At 36.7% G+C, this 18,507-nt stretch overlaps 1 protein-coding gene across 8 annotated transcripts in view; it reads right to left on the bottom strand.

Annotated features, from left to right (window-relative positions):
* The window catches only part of MGA (MAX dimerization protein MGA), a 70,016-nt gene that overhangs the window by 10,771 nt on the left and 40,738 nt on the right, over positions 1-18,507 (bottom strand). For 3 of the 8 annotated variants that reach the window (XM_045288208.1, XM_045288211.1, XM_045288209.1), the window contains exons 12-19: positions 18,042-18,114; positions 16,535-17,052; positions 14,173-14,470; positions 12,283-12,909; positions 9,067-9,357; positions 7,503-8,968; positions 4,657-4,784; positions 659-710 (exon numbers count right to left, since the gene is read on the bottom strand). In XM_045288208.1, coding sequence (XP_045144143.1) covers positions 659-710; positions 4,657-4,784; positions 7,503-8,968; positions 9,067-9,357; positions 12,283-12,909; positions 14,173-14,470; positions 16,535-17,052; positions 18,042-18,114 — 3,453 coding nt within the window. The remainder of the gene's footprint in view (positions 1-658; positions 711-4,656; positions 4,785-7,502; positions 8,969-9,066; positions 9,358-12,282; positions 12,910-14,172; positions 14,471-16,534; positions 17,053-18,041; positions 18,115-18,507) is intronic. The other 5 variants (XM_045288210.1, XM_045288212.1, XM_045288213.1 and 2 more) reach the window with 5 other exon arrangements.

Raw genomic sequence — 18,507 nt, 5'->3', positions numbered from 1 at the left:
CTCCCTCATGAGCCCTTGATAGTTTATAAATTGTTATTTTGTCATATCTTGCCCTGTCCGACGTCTCCCTTCACCCACTTTTCGGTTGTCCGTTCCCCAGGGAGGTCACATATAGTTCCTTGTAATCGGATCCCTCTTATAGACAGAAACGAGTGATAAATGTTTTAAACAGCTGAACGCTTGATCATATCATTATGGGTATAAAGGAAAACCTTAATTATGCCGCCATGATAGCATACAACTAACACATTAAGAAAATTAGGGAAGATTTGTAATTTCATGGCTCCTTGAATTGCTAGCTTTCATTAGAGAATAATTAATATTTTAGGTCATGGAAAATCATGAGCCTAGACAAGGAAAAATGCCAGCTTGTTTTATATCAAATGATTATGTTATAAGATTAGTTTTCCAATAAGCAAAGCAATTTTTGTAAAATCTATATTCATTTTAATTTCTCAAAATTGTCACCTATAGGGAAATACTAGAATTAAAGAGCTTTAAAAAAAGAAGAGATGGCAACAATGATGCAATTTTATTAACAAGGGGGAAAAAGATATTAAGCTTATTGATTAAAAAAGAAAAAAATCATAGTCAATGTTGTTTAAACCCTAAAACTCCACTTTATTAAACGAATAACTATCAATTAAATGTACTATACCTTCCGACTCCTTTCAACAGTTTTTTCATCTACAGAGGTAAGAGTACGGCACCTAAGAGAGACCACAATGTCCAATGTCACTGAAATGCAATAATGAAAGACCTGTTTCATATTATTATTAAAGCTAAGCCCATAATAAAACCAGGTGATGCCAAGCTATCTAACATGTAGTCCACTTCTTTTCCCTAGGGTCTACTATATCAGTTGCTTTGAGCAACTGCAAAACCTGGGGAGCCCTTGTGGGGCAGAGTGCATTCCACAGGGTGTTCAGTGGTAGATTTTTCAGAAGTAGACTAAAAAAACAAACAAAACAACACTCACTGCCCTCGAGTCTATGCCAACTCTACTAACAAGCCTTTATTCAGAGGCAATCTCTGAGTGGACTTACACCTCCAACCCCCCCCCCTTTGGTTAACAGCCAAATGCATCAATCATTTGCATCACCCAGGGTCTCCTGAAATCTAATACAGAGCCATATATTTATTCAACAATATCATTTATTTTCTCTATCCAAATAATGCCTGAAAATACAAATTACCTTTTTCAATTGTGATATAGTTCAGACGAACAAGATTATATAAACAATCACTGAACAGCCAAGTATCGAACACCCAGCTTGAGAATAAAACATTTCAGACCCTATACAGCCTGTCTAATCACATTTCCCGCTTCCCTTCTCAACAAACAACACTGCTGAATTGAGTTTCCTGTGAACATATTTACAGTTTGGTTTGTTTTTTTTAAAATACTTTTACTGGGGCCTTTTACCTCTCTTAACACAATAATACATTCCTCTAATGCGTCAAGCACATTTGCACATATGCCACCATCATCATTTTCAAAGCATTCTCTTCCCACCTGAGCCCCTGATATCAGCTCCCTATTTCTTCCCCCTCTCTCCCCTCCTGTCCTTCCTCAGGAACCCTTGCTAAGTTATACATTATTTTTTCCATATCTTACACCGTCCTCCATCACCCCTCAGCCACTTTTCCATTATTTGTCCCCCTAGGAAGGGGTTCTAGGTAGATCCTATATTTACAGTTTTATGATGAATGTATGGTGCATATCCATCCCTTTAAGCAAAAAATATCTAGCATTTAATATCATATTGTAAATCTGCATATTATTTGTCTCACTCGACCTGACATATATTGCTATATACAGTTCAATAATTTTTATAACTCCTATGTAATATTCCACCATATGAATTTTCCAGTATATTATTTCCTAATATTAGTAGTAATTTGTTTCCAAATGTTCACACATTAACAAATAACTGCTGTAACAGATAAGCCCATCCATGACCCCTTGTACATAAACATGAGCTTTTCTAAGTCATACTTCTATGCCTATGAGTAAAATTGCTGTGTGGGATACATTTGAATCTTCAACTATAGATATCAAACATTGCTCCAAAGTGATTATAACGTGAGCAGTAGGTAAGAACTACTACCTAGTTAATACAACTTATTAACCACTCTCAATTTTTAACAACCTTTAAGTGAACTGGTAAAGTCATTGTAATTTCACTCTGCATTTCCCAAACTACTTGTGATACTGAATATCGTTGCATGTATTTACTGATCGTTCAGGTTCCCATTTCTGCGAATTGTCTAGTGATAACCATTATACATGTGGCGTACTCCTCCCCCAAAACTGAATTACGCTGGGCGAGCTATTGTAGCACTCATTTTTCCTGTTAGATGAGCTTCAAGCAAATCGCCCTTCCCAGTGGCGTGGCCTGGGAAGGTTCTTTCTGGTCACATTGAATTTTTTCATAAAAGACGTTTGTTTCATTCAAGCTTTGTTTTTTGTAATGGCCAATTTAATAGAACAGCTGTGGCTGTGAAATTTTGTTTCCTGTGCAGGAAAAATGCCAGAGAAACTGTTGTGATTTTGTACACAGCTTACAAGGACAGCACTATTGGAAAAACTCAGGTGTACAAGTGTTTTCTCGTTTCAAAAAAGGTGAAATGTCGATTGATAATAAACCTCATTCTGGACTGGATGTCCACTGTAGAGCATTTGGAGTTTATTCCACCAGGTCAGACTATTAATCAAACTTTCTATTTAAAGGTTCTGAAAAGAATGCTTAACAGTGTGAGACCCAAAAAAAGGCCTGATTTGTGGCAGACGGGGACTGGTTTTGCCACAACAAAGCACCTGCTCATGCAGCCATCTCAGTGCACCAATTTTGGGCAAAAACACATCATGCCTCTCTTGCTCCCCACACCTTACTCACCTGACCTCACTCCATGCAACCTCTGTTTGCTTCCCCAAATAAAGAGGAACATTAAAGAACAGCGATTTGATGACAATGGGGGGGAGGGGGAGAGGAATGGGGAATGGGGACGAATGAGGTTCTATCAACCACCCAAACAGATGAGTTTGAAAATTTTTCCAAGAATGGAATCACAGATTTGACAAATGTATTAAGTGTAATGCAGAGTACTTTGAAGGTGATCAGGTTGTTTTGTAAAAATAATACACAGCTTTGGAAAAAAAGCATGTATTAGTCTGGTTTTCGGGGGGGGGGGGGGCCTCTTAAAATCTACTCGATCAGTTTTTTGTGCTGATTGGAACATTTTTTATATGCGTGATGCTAATCATTTATTGATTATATGTATTGTAAATACTTTCCTTATAGTATGAATATCTTTTCACTATCTTCTGGCTCACAGAAATTTGTATCATAATTGTTAATCTGTTCATTAAGTTGGTGCATTGTATTGGCTATCCTTGGGCTTTTATTATTCCATATTTTATTATTAATATTCTATTAATATGTTATTTCTCCATCAATTGAATTCAATGTTTTTCCATAAAATTGTATGTCTTCACAGCTTTTGTTATTCTTAGGAAGTATTTTTCTGTTACAATTATAAGTATTTTAGATTACATTTTCTGTATGTTGCTATTGTTAAGCAACTCAATTTTATTATGCTGCTGTTGTGAGCCACTGAGCCAATTCTGACTCAAACCAATCCCAGAGGACAGAATAAGATCTGCCCAATAAGCTTTCCTAGCGTGTAATTGTTATAGGAACAGACAGACTGTCAGGTCTTTTCTCGTGCAGAACCCTTGAAAGGTTGGAGCCACCAACCTTTTTGGTTAGCAGGTAAGTGTTTAACCAATGCATCACCAGGGGTCTTTACAGTTTAGTATATTTAACTTATACCCAAAAATACTATTGAACTTATTAGTCTAAGTCTTTAAGGGATTTAAGCACTTAAAAGCATAACCAGTGTGCTGATAGCTCTAGAGTTAAAAAACTGCTAGTCCTATTTTCTACTCTACATAGACTTTTTTTCAGAGCATTAGGGACAGAGAATTAACTTCTCAACTAAATACTACTACACATGGTGATTAAAGAGGAAAAGGGAAAAACAAACAAATAATAAAGAGGAAAAGGAAAGGTCTTGCACAAAATAAGAAGACATCACCCTCTACTTGTCTTTTTTACATTCTAACCCAACCAATACAAAAAATGTAAAAATGGACTAAAATGCCAAGTAAATCTTTCTACCCTCCACATTTTCATCTCCTTGACTAAACAGGTCATTTTTGTTGTTGTTGTTTTTAAACAGGTCATTTTTATCCCTCACTTAATAAAGTTTACATTTAATGACTGATTGTACGAGTTACAAGAAAAATTTTTTTTTGGAATAGTCAGTTGTTCATGCCAGTTGATTATGTTATTCAACATTCAAATGGAAGTATATGTTTTCTCAATTTCATAGGAAAATAATCTAAGGTTCAGAAAGATTAAAAACGTACCCAAGGTTAAATAATCACAAACTAGCCAATCTAGCATTTTAACTCAAGTGTCTCAGGTTCTAAAAGTATGTTATTTTTGTTTGCATACCACCGCCTCCTAACAACCACCTAGTTATTTGTTAAATTCCAGCTCCTCTTCTCATCTACTACTCAAGAAAAAGCTAGTCAGTTAGTTAGTTTTGTTTCTGGCTTAAGATTGAAAATGCACAGAGAAGACTTACGGTTGTTTGGAGCAAAGTATGCGGGCAGCTTCGGTCTTCAAGTGCGCATTAATTGCCTCTGAGAGCTCTTCTACAGTCTCAATGTCCACTTGCTCATCCTCCTCCTCTAGGTAGCCTACCTGATTATTCTGAAATAAGTCATTACAACAATAAATCATGTATTGGAAAACAAGCAAATCGAAAATTTCCAATGTAATTCCCCCCTTACAAAACTAGTGCCAAACAGTGATTTTTACAACACAAAATTACTGGTAATCCTACTTATTCATCATAAAAACAAATTAAGCAGAAAGACAGCACAGGATTAGTAAAAACTAGGAACTACATTGTAAGTTACAGCTGTATTAAAAACAGACATGGTCTAGGATCAACAGCCACCCAAGGGCTGGCTTGATGCTTTAGTGTCAGACATAATTCAGGTACGAAAGTATTAAAGCTACACGAATCTTAAGAGCAAATAATAGTATAATAAAATGTGGTGAGAATAGAAAGGCAAGAAGGTGTGCACCTGCACGGCTAACAATAAATCAAGATACCCACAAATCAACACACATTAACATACTCCATGCGGAAATGAAATTCCTTTAAGTCTCCCAACCCCACAAAACAAGAACTTTTGAAGAATTTCAAATTTCAAAAGCAGCCCAGGCTTGCTGTACTTGCTTGTTATACCACAAATGTATCAATCAGTAAGCATTTATTGAGCACCTGTCACAGAAAAATTACTCTATATTTTTAGACAGAATTATGATGTATGGGACGTGTTGATGTTTTTAGGTCCGCCTTTAAAAGTACTGTTTATTATACCAGAAACTAAATGGGGAATACATTATCTTATGAGAAAGCATAACCGAAAATGACGCATCCCAATAGTCTTACTAATCTTATGTTCAAATTTGTTGGAAAAGTTACTTAATCTGAATTAAAGGTTCCACAAGGCTGACAAAACACTAAAATGTAAGCCATGAAGCTACTCTGCCCTCAGTTTCCTTGATTAAACCTTTGTTCCCTGTCCCAATTTAAAGCACTCAATTTCTATTCAATCACTAAGACCCTTATCCAATGACCCCAAAAAGGTACTGTATATACTCATGTATAAATGGAGTTTCACAGCAGTTTTAATGCCGTTTTTGTGGTAAAATTAGGTGCCTCAGCAGATAATCAGGTCGGCTTATGCTCAAATATATACGGTACAAATAAATTGTAAACATAACGTTCTTTGACTGTCCTTTCATACCTCAGCCATAAAATAACAACTTTACATAGCAGTCTTGGATATATTTCACAGATTCAAGTTAATCTAGGGAGCCAACTATGGCAAAAGATGCATTCAAACAATGTCTATTAAGATTAACCTAGCAAGCCAAATCAGCAGCCTCAATAGAATGTAAAAAAGTTTGCATAGTAATGCCAGTAGATGCTATGCAATATTTATGAGGAATATGGTTTGCAAATTGTTTATTTTAACTTCAGGCTTTGGAAATACCAACACAACAGAAGTTTTAAATAACAAGAGGCTACTTAAAACCTTCCTCAAGCATTAACCTTCCTCAAAGGTTATCATAAGCCTGAGACACAAATAATATAACTATAATGTAAAATTTAGATTTTAGAAATAATAGCATGTCCTTTATTTTTTTTAAATTTGAAGTGTGCCTTGTCAGATTCCCTTTATTAGTAGAGTCAAGCAAAGCTACACTGTATGCTGAAGACAATCTAAAGCAGCAGTTCTCAACCTGGGGGTCGCAACCCCGTTTGGGGTTAAACAACCCTTTCACAGAGGTCGCCTGATTCATAACAGTAGCAAAATTACAATTATGAAGCAACAAAAATAATTTTATGGTTGGGGGTCACCGCAACATGAGGATTGTTAAAGGGTCATGGCATTAGGAAGGTTGAGAACTACTGGCTCTAGGTAGACTTAAACCTCCATGTGAAACGGACTCATCAAACGGGAGTAGTGATTTCAGGATTTCTTTGCTTATAATCAACTTGAAAGAGGTTTTTATGCATTTTCCTCCAAAGGCTTATTAAGTCGGTCGACCAATAATACCACACAAGCCTGAAAAATAATCTAAGCTCTGTTCTTCAGCCATCTCCAAAACTGACCAGCCACTGAGTACAAAGGCCCACGCTGGGCATGCGCGCGGTGAGGCCAACTTGAATCTGTCTAGCTTCCTTGGTCAAAGAGCTCAGAGTTGTAATATAAGGTGAAAGGATATATACGGCCCTGCCCAAAGCAGCAGAGTAGGATACCAGAAAGGGGTACAAAGATAATCCAGAATCTTATCCTGGGTCTTACAAAGGGGGCTGACAACAGCTAATGTGTACTGACTTGAAAAAGATGTTAGAGTCCATTTTATTGGAATTAAAAGTCTGGTTTTGCCATCAATACTGTATGAGGTGGGTTAAGTTACTATATTTCTGAGGTCTCCTCTTTGCTATATTTTTAAACTATTTGAAATGGTGATATGCTTTACAATATTTATAATTGGAAGAGCTGCTTTTGTTGTATTCTCAGAGGTGGTACATGAATCTCAATGTCACTTTAAACTTAGTAACAGCATCTCTGATCTTCTGTTACTTATCTATAAGCTGGAACTATTAAATATTAAAATATGTTTAGAAGTTTACAAGAGCTAAATGTTGAAAGAAAAAAAATACATATATAAGCTCAATAAATGTTGCCCGACTGACAGCCTAAAAGTACAAAGTCATTTTTAGTCATAATCTAAACCTAGGCTTTCAATTGAATATGTTAGTTACAATGATTTTCTGGAAAAGCTACTGTTAACCAATCCCTTAAATCGTTGGGGTTTCAGCCACAACAAAAACAAGCTCACCACCTTTTCTACATCATCAACATCCTCACTCTGGTAGTCAGAAACAACATCCACCATCTCATCAACAGAGTCATCCGTTTTCTCATTCTCATCTTCTTCATCCTCTTCTTCCAAATCCAAAACAGTGAAGTCAGTACTGCTTCTCCCACTTTTCTTTTCTTGTTTTGGTTTTATAGGTTCTCCTGATAGCAGTAAGTGACCCTCAAAGTGTCCATCCCCTCTGTCGCCTTTTGTAGCTCTCTTGGAAAAGGTTGCAGGATTAGAAACCCTACTCCAAGAATCGCACTCAGTTTTTAAACCAGAGATATTTTGTTCTTGTTGAAACACACTAGAATTTTCCTGTCTGGTCTTTGTTTGTTTAATTAATTGTTCATCTACCTCTTTCTTACATTCTTTTGACGTTCCAACATATTTGCGGGTCAGAGGGCCCTTCGGGTGCTTTCTCATTCTGTCTCTAACACTGCCCCCCTCCACAGAGTTTCCCACTCCCTCCTCCTTGTTCTCCGGCTGTGCATTAAGTTGCTGTTCCACAATTTTGTTCTCTGATAATTCAAGTTTACTTTCTTCCTTAGAGATGATTGGGAATTCACTTTGTTCGTCTTCGGGATTGTCTAGTACATGCCCCTGTTCCACTTTCACAGTGACAACTTTTTTAAGCTGTGCCTTACTTACACTTTGGGCTGTCACATTACTAGTTTTTCCAGAAATGGTCTTAACTTCGACAATAGTCTGTTTTCCCTTGGAGCGACTCTGATTCACAGGCACAAGCTCATCACTGACACCTTTATAGTCTCCATTTGAGCGTGACCCAGTGATAAAGGGGTGCTCAGAATGCATAGCGGTTATAGGATCTTCTCCTGTAGTGGACTCTTCATCAAAATGATCACCCCCATCTTCCAAAGAGTCATTCGGGGTTTCTTCTGAGGCAGCAGCTCCTGGATTTTGGTTTATTATTGTACTAGCCTCAGGGTCTATAGCAGCTCCATCTGACTCTACAACTTTCTTGGTTTCCTGCTGTTTTAAAGAGCTTGTTTCATTTTTCTGATCTGCATTCTGAGATTCTCTTTTCATCTGCAGGGAAGCAACATGCTGAAGAATGGAGCTAGGAATAGGTTTTTGTCCTGGGAGCTGCAACAAGGCAAAACTGCCAGACTGGAGAGGAATGAGACTGGCTGTACCAACCGGCTGCCCTCCTGAGCTATAGGTGATTTTTGTTTCAGAGCCTGTTTTACTTGCACAACTTTGTGGTTCCGGAGCAGAAATCCTCAGGGTTAAAGTACCAGCCTGAGACACGAAAGGAGATCCAGAGGAGAGCAATGATGGCGCCTGAGTGATGACATTCACAGCTGGTGAAGACCCAACAGTCTGAATCACTGGGTTCACAACAGAAAAAGCAGACGAAGAAGTAGAAGATGGTGGCGTCTCTGAAGGTTTAGAAGGTGCAGGTAACCGGATTCCCACCACAGATCCTAGTAAGAAGAAAATTTGAAATCACCATTGCATTCACCAAAACTTCCAAAGTATGCATTTCTTTTTAGATAGTTAACTCTAAGAAAAATCTCTATACCTGGGTTCCGAAACATGACAGGTTGTAAGTTGGGCTGGGAATTAGAGCCTCGAAGCTGATGCAAAGGGAGGAGCTGGACAATCTGCCCATTAGGATGCCTGAATAGGTTCATTCCACTGGGGCTCCTAACAGGCTGCAAGACCATCCGCTGCCCCGTAAGTTGTGTGTTTGGGGCAGGTCTTACAGTAGGAGAGCCCTGCTGTACTGGAATCAACAACAATCGAGGTCCAGCACGTTTCACTGGGTTAGGAGAGACCTGAGAAGTAGCCACTGGAATTTGAGGGGTATTATCTGAAAAATAAAAAATAGAAACATGGCATCAGAATTCTCTTTTAACACATTAAGGAAAAACTATTAAGGCATAGGATGTGACCATGCAGTGGATAATTCTATTTAATAATCATGGCTAAGAATAATTTATTTTAAACCTAACTTCACAGAGTTTTACACTGAGAGTGATTAAAAAAAAAAAAATCTTAAAGCGTCATTTGCCAAGTGAGCTATTTAATGGGATGGTTCTGCCTAACAAAAAACATGGACCAGGCCTCTAAATGTGAATTATTACAGTTAGAAAGATCATTTTTATGATAAAAATTATCTTTTTGCAGTTTTAAAATTGAATGGCTAGTAGTACATATTAGATTTTCACTTTAAGTAAAATAAAAGGTCAAAGACTAAACATTATAAGACACAAAAAGTTTCTTGGCTTTAAAAATTCACTGAAGAATAAGAGTTTAAAGATTTGTCAAAATTATTTTTCAGAAGGAAAAAAATACATACCCCCTAAAAATGGAATGAAATTAAGAGACATCAAAGAAGCAGGGATATAAAGCCTGGTTAGGAAAAGGCAAAAGATAGTTTTAAAACAAACAGAAAAAGCAGCAATTTATTTCAGAAGATGTGAATTAAAAGAAATTTCAAATCATTAGCAGCACCTAAATATGCACTTTGTTATTTGGAAGAGGTATTAATAAATACTAAAGACTGGGAAAAAATAAAACAACAATAAAAATTCTCAGTCTGTCCATCATAGAAAAATCAACAAACCAAACAAACAAAACAAAAAATTCTACTTAGCACACGATTATCTATGAAGTAGGGACTGTGCCCACAAAACATATCCAATTTCTAAAAGAAAGTCATGCCCATAACATTTAGACAGTCAAGAATTTAGATGTATATAGAAGACCCAGGGCTACTTTTGATAATGAAATAAAATATAGACCAAACTGTTTGTGGGAGGGAGGGGAAAAGTGCAAAAATTAACAAAAATGTGTCTTATGTGAATGACATCTTTTTGTTAAAGTACTCCCAATTTCCTACACTTTTCAAATTAAATTTTAGTGAGTGTTTCAAAACTGGATTATTCCAATTTGAAGAATAAAAGCCGATTCTAATACACAATAAATGTACATGTGATTGTTTATTTACATGTGAGAGGAAAGTCGAAGAAACAGAAAAAGGGAAATTGAATGAAAAAGTCACAGCTGTTAACATGCTTGAGTTGGGACCCTCTCTGTGAAGTGGTAACAAAATTACACACACTCCCTCAGGAGGACCCACTCAGTTCCACAATCAAAGCAGCTATGAAAATCTATTAAGAACACTATTATTCCCTAAAATGGTCCTGCGAGAGATAAGCAGGACATGGATATAGAACAACACATCTGCATTTTGAGTAATTTCCCTTTTGATTCTAACCCTATTATTATACACTAACGTATCAGTCTATATTGTCATTAAATTTCCGGAAGTTTTTGTCTCTTCATCAACTGAATTACACACGTAAAAGCTGTTGAATTGGAGAATGTTTGGCTGTGGATATTTTCGCCAAATTAAGAAAAAAAAGGTCATTACATGAATAACAATGAGTCTAAGGAAGAAAATGTTCTAAAGTTGATTGTGGTAATAATTGTACAATTCTTCTTGATATGACTGAACTATTGAATCACATGGTATGTGGAAGAGCTACCATTACAACTTTTTAAGAAAAAAGGCTGGATTGCTTTGAAATGTAGTTTTAAACAGTTATAATATGACAGATAAGAACTCTGAGATTCAATAGAAAAATCAAGATAGTTTCACTAATAATGACCTTACTACCCAAACTCTAAAATATACTAACCATTTCTTAGTTACATATTTACTTATGGGGAGAAGCAAAGGATAAACAATTTTAACATTGCAAGTATATTTTCCTTTCAACAGAACTTCAACTTGTAAATCAATTTCCCAAACCATTACATTAATAGACCTACAGAGATCTGAACCATGTCACTAAAGCTAAAAATAAGAAAAGTATCATTAACCAAAAGAGTTGCTATAGGATATTTATTTCTCCTCCAATCCTCAAAAGCCTTACACTCTTTTCCACATTAATTCCACTGAGTGGACCACATACTTTACTTAGTTGCACTGGAATACAATATTAGCAAGTGTACAATATTCTTAATAAACAATTAATTTAACCTAACCCAACAAGTGAAAACTAATTTTAGCTTAAAAGCACATAAACATATATAAAATATTATGATCCTAAACAATGAAATGTTTCCTTATTTTTATTTCAATCTACTTGTGTAATAACAGGGGAATTATGTATTAGATGGGCATTGTGCTGATTCACTCATGAATTTTAGGAGGCAAGAGGAGCTAGACTAACAAAGGGAAAATTTTAATTTTAAGCAAAAAAAAGACAAAAGCCTTCAGCTTGCTTGGCTACAGCACAGGCAAAAACCTTCTCATCTTTCTTCATTAAAAAGGAAAAAAAAAAAAGGAACACTTGCATTTGGAGTTCCATCCTGAAAAATGCATGCCCATAGCTCCATGCAGCTCTCAGGACATGGCAGATTCCTTCTGGGTCCACTGTAGCAACTACTCTGCAGCTCAGAGCTCTGCTACCGGCACTATTTCAGTTTCCTCAACCAGTATTTCCATCCATTCTGTTTTGAATTGGTCCTGAGACAAAGTCTAGGCCCGCCACAAGTCCTGTTAAAACTATCGAGGTTTCTCATGTTATCTCCCAAGTAATAGTTGTTTTTATTAGTTCTATGTTTATCAAGTTGCATAGATTTTCAGCTGTGTACCCTAACTATATATTCATGATGAGTTCTATCTTCAGTGCTTGTTGCAAAATGCAAAGGTTTTCAGGAATACAGGTATCATGTTATAGCATGTAACATGTTATATCGTGTTATAATAATAGCTAGGCCTTACCTGGTCTCTGGCTCACTGGTGGACTCCCATTAATTCCTGAAAGTATAATAGGTACAGAGCCCAGAGATGAAGTTGGTGTGGTCACCATGGAGGAAGATGCAGCTGTGGTCACCACGACTATGGAGGTGGAGGCAGTGGAAGCAACGGGAAGAGTTATGGTTGGAGAAGATGCTACCAAAGACTTAGGAAAAGCAATGGAAGCAACAGGGGTAGTTATCCCAGTAGTTTTGGAAAGATTCACAGTGGCTGTAGACTGAGTAGGTGTTATAGGAGTGCGGACATTAGTTTCAGAGACCTCAACAGCCCCTGCATGGGTGGCATCAGAAGAATTAGTAGTCTCTTTAGTTCCCATGTCAGAAATAGCAGTCACAGATGCCACAGAAGTAACATTTTCTAAAATCACTTGAGGGGTGGTAGTGGTGACAGCAGCAGTCATAGGGCTGCACACCTGAACTGGCTCAGAAGAAACCACAGGTGTGACGACCATTACTGGAGAAGGTCTGATACTGAACTTCTGTGACCCTGTCAGGGGTTGGGGTGTGCTAACTCCAGGTATCTTCTGCTGCAGGGCTCCAACTTTGCTCATCACAAACTGTGTGAACACACCACCAGGAGAGGGTCGAGCCGCTGCAAATAAAAATTTGCAGGTCAAAAATCTTCAGTTCTCAGTTTATTCTCTTAGTGAATGTGTTTAATCAACATTTGTTGTGTACCACTGGGTCAATTTCTTAAAGGGACTAGCTACCTGCATTGTATGTGCCAATTTCCACCCCCAGAAATGAAACACGTCCCTCAACCCAACCCAAAGCCTCATAATTAGAACAAGAAAGGGGTTAAAATGGGTGCTCCTACCAAAATTTTGTTTAACTATTCAAATTGCTAGGACACTAAAAGGCCATATAGCATCAATCAACTTCATTATGTAAAACAGATGAAAGAAGGTAAAAAGCAGAGAACTTTTTTCCTAATGCTAATTTTAAAATTTGTTTCCATCACTTCCTTCTGCCCCAGCACCTCCACCTCTTTGTAACTGTCCTCTTAGGAGACAGGGGAGTTTTGCATATTCCTAAAATGTATACATTTTTTTAAAAAGGAGGATAGGATTACTTTGGGAGGGAAGGGGGGGATCATCAGTTTAAGATGCTGAAAAACAAACAAAAAAGGTGCCTTTTCAGGCATAGAGTGTCTACCCCTGACTTCAAATAACTCTCCAGTTCTCAACCAGAGATTTCAACTGTCTATTAGAAGAATAAGAATGTTCAGTACCTTTACTGAACATTCCTATTGAGATTTGCAACAACAAAGAGTTCAATAAATCAACTGTAAAGATATTCTCAGTGCTAAAACACAAATACTTCAAGGAGGCAATTTATTACACACTCTATTAACGTTTTACACTTAAAAAACGTTAAGGGAAAGAAAGAAGTTTTCATTCACAGAGCAGGGATGAACAAAGTAAGGCGCTGCTACCAAAATTATGTTTTACAAGGGCCTTTTAATTTAAGCATATATATAATTCAGTCTGCTTTGGTTTTGCTAACTGCTGGGTTTCATACGTTCAAAGAACATATATATGACTAGTGCCAAACACCACCAGTCCATGTGGGAAAACGCTAAGCTAAGGAGACAGAATATTTCTGCCTTTTAAGAAACAAAAAAATCTTAAGTCTTTTTCACATTAATATCATCAGTCTAAAAGTCTAGGAAATAACCATAAAACTACACAGAGTTCAATTTATCTAGTACGGTAGGCTGTATGTATTATAAAAATAAAAGGCTTAAGACAGCATATAAACACCACCATGTTCTGTATTTCTCTTTATACCTCTAACTCACTGACTCACTACCAAGTTACAGACCTTTCCCCAAAGTTTGTGCGCTTCAACTTACCAATTGGCCTTTTTGCTGAGACAAATGCCTTCAAATTCTTCCCAGGACGGTTTGATGTAGTGCTGGAGGAAGATGTCGTTTTGGAATTGGATGTTGAAGGCAACAGGGTACGTGGTTTCCTGGATGCAGCCACCTTGGCATTGGATGCTACCTTGGAGATGACAGTACTGAGGGTTGAGAGGTCCAGGACTGAGGGTCGCAACCTGCCTGTGATATAAGCAGCTAGCCTATTGGCTGGATGCAATGCCCCCATCTGTCCCAATAGCAACTTAGCCTGCGGGTAACTCTTACCATTAACCTGAAACAAGTGGCAAAGAGAAATTCTGTAAAGATAAAATTCTCTTGCTAATTCTCCTCCCTTTTTACAAGGTTTTAAAAGTCTACTTTTCAGCTTTAAAAGGGAAAAAGAAATGAACTTTTCCCATTCAGATTAATCTAATTAGGAGATTTTTTAAAATGCTGTCAGCTAATATTCTGAACTAAACTCATTTTCATTTAGAACGTGTTGACACAGAGGATCTCAGAAATTATCATGTCTGCATCACAAATACATGAAAAATGGCATCAAACCTAAGAACCATCCAACTGTCAATGAACAATGCTAGTTACACTATTAACAATCACTTGTAAACATGACTAACTGCTCCACAAAACCTCTCTGGGATTAACTGTGTTCCACAGATCTCTTAATAAAGCCCCAAAGTGTTATTTTCAAGCACTCTTCATATTTTAAAAAAATATGATGAACCCAGTTTGTTATAAAACAAATACCGTTAAAATAACCTAAGCAACAAACAATTTTCAAAAGGTGCAACTTTGAAGACAATGTCTTTATCTCCTGGAAAAAGCATGGCAGGCAATACATGCCAGAAGAAATGTATTTTAATTCTAGTAGTTACTAAACTGTCAGAAGAAGGTGAGGTAAATACTCTTTGTAATGTCTGAGTTGATCAGACTGACCATTTTGGATAGCAGAATTTTTTTTTTTTAAATCTACTTAAGTTTCTATTCATGTTCTCTAGGTTATAATGCTGAGTGACTCTAGCTTATAAAGACAAGTTTCTGCTTCATCATGGAAAAAGGTGAGGGGAACCTATTCTATTAATAAAAAAATTGGTGAGAAAAATAGTTATAGCAAGCCACTGTTTCATCTTCCAAGTCATTACGCAGAATTTACTTTTTGATATAAAATTATGACTACTCCAAGAAAGATCAGGAATATCTTTGAGTATAATACAAAGAAAATTGGTCTTTCCATCTACTTTTTATAGTTTGCTTTTTCAAGTTATAGGGTATCTAGGTAAGATGTTCCTACTTGCTACTTTAGGACTTGCTCTAAGTATTTCCCAGTAGCTTCCTATACAATCTATACTACAGGGACCTGACTACTTGGATAAATTCACATTCTATGGGGGCTTTATGAATTCTTGGTTAAGAGTAAACAACACAAAATTTCTATGTTTATATTTCAGGTTGTCTCACTACATACAACACATGATATCTCAATAAAGTCTCAGTTTTCAAAGAACCAATCAATAAATGAGGAAGATAGAAAACACAGCTCACCTCACCATTAAGAGTTTCAAGAAATACCATTAAAGTCATTGCATAGAACCAGCTATGTTAAATAATCAGGTTATATTTATAATGGAAAAGTTCTTAATTTGGAGAAAGTTGTCAGGCTAATAATGTCAACCATCCTTGACAATCATGCCAAATTCTTCAACATATTTGCTACCTTGATATAAAAGTACATTTAACATTACTGGGAGAAAACCTTTTGTCTTGTGATTTATAATTCCATTCAGAAACTTCTCCTTCCAAATAATTTTCTTTTTTTATTTATTTTTTTCCCAAATGATTTTCTATGTCACTGTAATTTCATTAATATAATCTGCTTGAATTACTAAGCAGCAGTGATAGAAATATTTGTCCTAAACCAATGAATCTACTGGAAAAGTTTTTAATAAGAAAAAATAATTAAGGAAATCATAAATAATAAGATAATTTAAAATCTCATGTTTTAATAACAAGCCTTATTAAATTTTAAAAGTTCCCGAATTCCAAATGTACTGCCTATCCTAAAGTCAACTTCACTGTCCCCTTAACTACTAGCCCTAATACCATGTAGTTTGTTTGTTTTCAAATTGGCTATCAATGATAAATTTCATGAATTAGAATAAATCCTTAACTCTCCTCACAGTTGTCAAAGTATCACCAGAGCCAGATATAAAGTTTAAGAGCAGCTTTCTGGGAAGACTAGAAAGAAAATTATAGGCTGATATGAGGCTCCATCAGGGATTCTGAACACTAAAAATGTTTCCTAAAAAGGTGCTATACCCAGATTAAAGATAATTCTCACCTGGATAAGCCCAGATGTGCTTGAACTGGGTTTACGTTTATAGGCCACAAGCTTCCCTGCAGGAGAAAGCCCTGCATAAAAAGGCAGACCTTTGCCTCCATGCAATCTTTCCCTCACTGAATCCAAGGCATCTGTCTGCACAGAAGTGAGATCATCCATTTTCCCAGGGGATAATGGACCATCAGGAGTCTCTGATTCAGATTTCTCAGCCATATCATCTTGATCTTGACATGATGGCATAGAGATTTTCACACGAGAAGAATAAACAGGAGGGTTCTTCTCACCCCGGCTCTTTCGCTGAGAAGCCAACTCAATGATGAAGCTGCCCACCTTAAGTGATTGTGGCATGTTGCTATTGATGTGCTGGGATAAGATGCTCAAAATCTTGTTCCGATCCTCCTCCCAGTTGCAGTCTGAGATGATCTCTATCAGTTTGGTGGGACCACCAGGTGACCGCTGATGCACATAGGAGGTAGAAGAGGATTCCCCTTCATTGCAGGAAGATTTCCAACTATTTTCTGATGAAGAATTGAAAGATATTTCTGCATTACATCATTGCACTAAAATCTGAAAAAAATTTATTTTCCCTAAATCTTCAGAAAACTGCCAAGGGCAAAAAAAAAAGGCAATGATTATTCAGTGTTCCATACCTATGTACTTTCAGTGATAGTCCAATATACAGCTTAACACTCATAATGAGTGTTTTCTAGGAAGAAATATAGACTCCAGAAAATCAAATTACACTAACGTTCACAACCCTGATGACTGTACTCATACTAAAAAAGGACCCTCTCAAAACTGCTCTAAAATAAAGTGTTACCCAAAATGAAAGCATAGCCATAAATAAGGTTAAGCTTGTTTGGTATAGAAGTATTCTGCTCTCCACATAAGCAAAGCAAAGATACTATGAGATACTTTGTAATATATGAAGGGGAGAGTCAATTCTAAAGAACAGCAAGTGTTCTGGTTTTTAAAAAGGTGCATGATACCTCTAGTTTCTACCACAAATACTTTTGAACTGTAAGGCAGTTTTTTAAATATTCTGGAAAAATGGAATTAAAATAGAATTTTCTCATGAACTTTTTGAGGCCTTCTTATATTTATGTGCCCCTAGATATGACTGATCAATTTCTACAATGTCTTTATATTCATAGTAACACGTTAACTAGATCTGTATTTCACTAAACACCCAGATTTCTACAGGAGAGCTTCTAACCAGTGGATTATAATTACAATTACAGAAACGCCAAGATAGAGATCCCATTAACCTTTGAGGGAAGATAGGGGGTATCAGCCTTTCAGGATGATCACACTGACAAGGGTCCTTCACCTTAGCACTCTCCTTCACTTACCTCAGTTATAAAATCATCACCTACTGTATCTGTTTTTAGAAGAAGTCAGAAACAGGGTGCATAACCATATTCTGATTTGGTGGTTTGGATGTTCCTTAAGGATTATAATCTGGACCTATGTGAATATTATCAAATTATAAAATCAATCATCTGACCTTGTGATTTATGAGACTCATTCTCTAGATCAGAGGTGGCTTGTTTCAAGGGCTGCTGCTCAGAATCAGGTTCCTAAAGACAATGACAGAAACATTTCTGTTCAACATACACTCATGTCCATACACTTATTTCTCAAAACCCATGACCTAGTTGATTACAACTCAAAACAACTCTATACAACAAGAGAGAAATGCTCCTAAAGGCTTCCAAAGCAATTAATATTTACAAAATCAACACACTCATCTTTCTCCTGCAGTGTGGCTGGCTGGTGGATTTGAGCCACTGATTTTGTGATTAGCAGTTATTAATCCTCTGAGACACCAGTATGCCTTACATTTCTCAAAGAGGCTTAAAATCATTCAAATGATGAAGTCACATGCCCACACGGCTGTGTGGCTGTAGTATACAACCCTGAGAGAAGCATGAAGCTTTGTTCACCAATGTTCTTGATAGTACTAAGTCACA

Source organism: Echinops telfairi, unplaced genomic scaffold (genome assembly GCF_000313985.2).
Source record: "Echinops telfairi isolate 266 unplaced genomic scaffold, ASM31398v2 ScPeMD7_18;HRSCAF=68, whole genome shotgun sequence".
NCBI classification, from domain to species: domain Eukaryota; kingdom Metazoa; phylum Chordata; class Mammalia; order Afrosoricida; family Tenrecidae; genus Echinops; species Echinops telfairi.
This window is presented reverse-complemented; position numbering and strand designations above follow the sequence as displayed.